Raw genomic sequence first — 2379 nt, forward strand, 5'->3', positions numbered from 1 at the left:
GGGGGGGGGGGGGGTTGACGTGGATGGGCAGGGGCTCCGGAGCGGCGTGGTCGGCGGAGCGTCAGAGCCGATTCGGAGGGGTTTGTTTTGAGGTGGACGGGTGGAGTCGGAGCCTCCCCCCCGGGGGGAGGATGAAGGTGGGGATGGGGGTGGGGGTGACCGACCCCACACAGAAGCACACAAAACGCCACCCAAACGCGTCCCGAGCGGCGGCCCGGCGCGCCCGCACCTGCTGCCCGCGTCGCACACGATGGTCACCACCCGCTTCGGCGCCGTCTGCTCCCGGCAGTACCGCAGCGCCGCGGCCAGCAGCGCGCCCGCGCTGCCGCCCGCGAGCACGCCCTCCAGCAGCAGCAGCTGCCGGGCAGCTGCAAACGCCTCGGCGTCCGACACTGTGTATGCGGACGACACGATTTTCAGGTCCAGGTTCGAGGGCACGAAGTCCTCGCCGATGCCTTCGACCAGCCACGAGCCCGCGGCGCCGCAGGACCCCGACTTCACGAGCGGCGCGAGGATCGAGCCGTCCGGGTCCGCGAGGACGAGCTCGACGGCGGGGTTGCGGGCGCGCAGGAATGCGCCGACGCCGGCGAGCGTGCCGCCGGAGCCGACGCCGGCGACAAAGGCGTCGACGCGGCCGCCCATCTGCTGCCTGTAAGGGCGGCGGGGCGGGGGGATGTTGGTGCCGGCCGGAGGGGCCGAGGTCGGAGGGGGCTGCAGATAGAAGGCCAAACAATAAGGCCAAACAATAAGGCCAAACTGACATCCGCAATAGCCAGCTAAGCACGCCCCAGACATAGGAGGACCCCTTCAGAAATTTGGACCCTCCGTTGGATTATAGCAAGATCAGAGCCAGTCAAAAGTCGCCCAGCGGGCGAGCCCCGGCAGCGTTCGCCGATGCAAGCCCCTGCCGTAGTGCCTCTACAGGCACGCCTGCACGCCCCTCTCGATCAATCCTGACCCCTCGCCCCACCCAGCCCGCCTCACCAGATCTCCGGCCCGGTGCCCTCGAAGTGCGCCGCGGGGTTGGCCGGGTTTGCAAACTGGTTGATGAACACCGCCGGTTCCCCGGTCTCCTCCTGTGCCTCCCTGGCCAGGCGCTCTGCCAGGTCCTGGTAGTACTCGGGGTGACCCTGGTGACGCAGGGTTACACGGGGTGACGCTGGGTGATGCGGGGTGACGCAGGGTGACGCAGGGTGAGGTGCATGCGCGCGTGGAGTGCGACACTGCGTGCAAGTGGCAAAGGGCGTGCTTGAAGCCAGGGGGGGAATGGCGCGCACTTGCAGGTTCAGCCCAGTTCCGGCCGCCGTCCAGATTCAAGCAGTCGTCCTATTGCACTCATTGGCGGCGTCAAATCCCGACGGCAACCGGGCCCGGACCGCTGTCTGCTCCAGAGGCAAGCCAGCCTTGCCGCCGCGGCAGTGGTGTGGCCTAACCCCTCACCTTCCCGACGTCGCTCCTGGTCAGCACAACCTAGGGTACATGGGGGTGGACATGGGGATGCAGGAGGATGTTGGCATGTGCCCGTGGGTGTGCGTGTGCGTGTGTGTGTCTGTGTGTCTGTGTGTTTGTGCGCGCACGTGTGTGTGCGCGTGGTTGTACGCATGTGCGCATGCGACCCATGTCAACGCAGCGCCCGTCGTTCCCTCTTCTCGTCGCAACGCTCATGACGCGAAATGGATGGATCCCAATACAGCCAACATCGTGCGGCTCCGGCGCGCGAGCCAGCCCCACAGGCTTTCGGCCTTGGCCTGCAGCCAGAAATGCGGCGCACCACCAGGGGAACCCTGCACCATTTTTTCACCCCTACTGCAACTCCCCCCGCAGACCCTTCTTCATTTCGTTTGCTCCTTCTCCCTCCGCCTGCCTTTGTAAAGGCCTGTGAAATGTTACGCCCTCCCTCGCTTGTTCCCCCTTGGCCATTCTGCCTGTGTGTCTTTCCCTTCCTTCCCGCCCCCACGCCCCCCAAAAAACATAACGCCCACCTCCGCGCCCCAACAAGAAACAAAACACCCACCTCCGCGCCCATGCTGCGCAGCGAGGCGATCTTCTCGTCGCTCATCTTGTCAGGCACCACGACTGTCAGCCGGTACCCGCGCCGCGCCGCGACCAGCGCCAGCGCGAGGCCCGTGTTGCCGGCCGTGGCCTCAAAGATGCGGCCGCCTGCGGCAGACGCCAGCGGCAGGGGAACGGAGCGAAGGCAGCAGGGGTGGGTGGGGGACGATGAGTGCATCGCGACGTGCTGTGGGCGCTGGGTCGTTGAGGGTGCCGCAGCTGCCTACGCAGCAGTTGGGCGCCGCGGGCCGAGGGGCGTGCGTGCGGGGGTGCGCCGAGCCCTGAGGCGCCGCAGAGTTCGGCAGGGGATGCGCGACAAGCCGGCAC

At 67.3% G+C, this 2379-nt stretch overlaps 1 protein-coding gene across 1 annotated transcript in view; it reads right to left on the bottom strand.

The window, feature by feature from the left end:
* The window catches only part of MNEG_15655 (cystathionine beta-synthase), a gene marked incomplete at both ends in the record, with an annotated part of 3225 nt that extends 995 nt beyond the window's left edge, over positions 1-2230 (bottom strand). Inside the window, 4 exons of the mRNA XM_014035874.1 lie at positions 230-649; positions 985-1130; positions 1441-1470; positions 2015-2230. Of these exons, the coding sequence (XP_013891328.1) occupies positions 230-649; positions 985-1130; positions 1441-1470; positions 2015-2230 (812 nt within the window). The remainder of the gene's footprint in view (positions 1-229; positions 650-984; positions 1131-1440; positions 1471-2014) is intronic.
* Between the last annotated feature and the right edge of the window lie 149 nt (positions 2231-2379).

This window comes from Monoraphidium neglectum, assembly GCF_000611645.1.
Source record: "Monoraphidium neglectum strain SAG 48.87 unplaced genomic scaffold scaffold05531, whole genome shotgun sequence".
NCBI lineage: Eukaryota > Viridiplantae > Chlorophyta > Chlorophyceae > Sphaeropleales > Selenastraceae > Monoraphidium > Monoraphidium neglectum.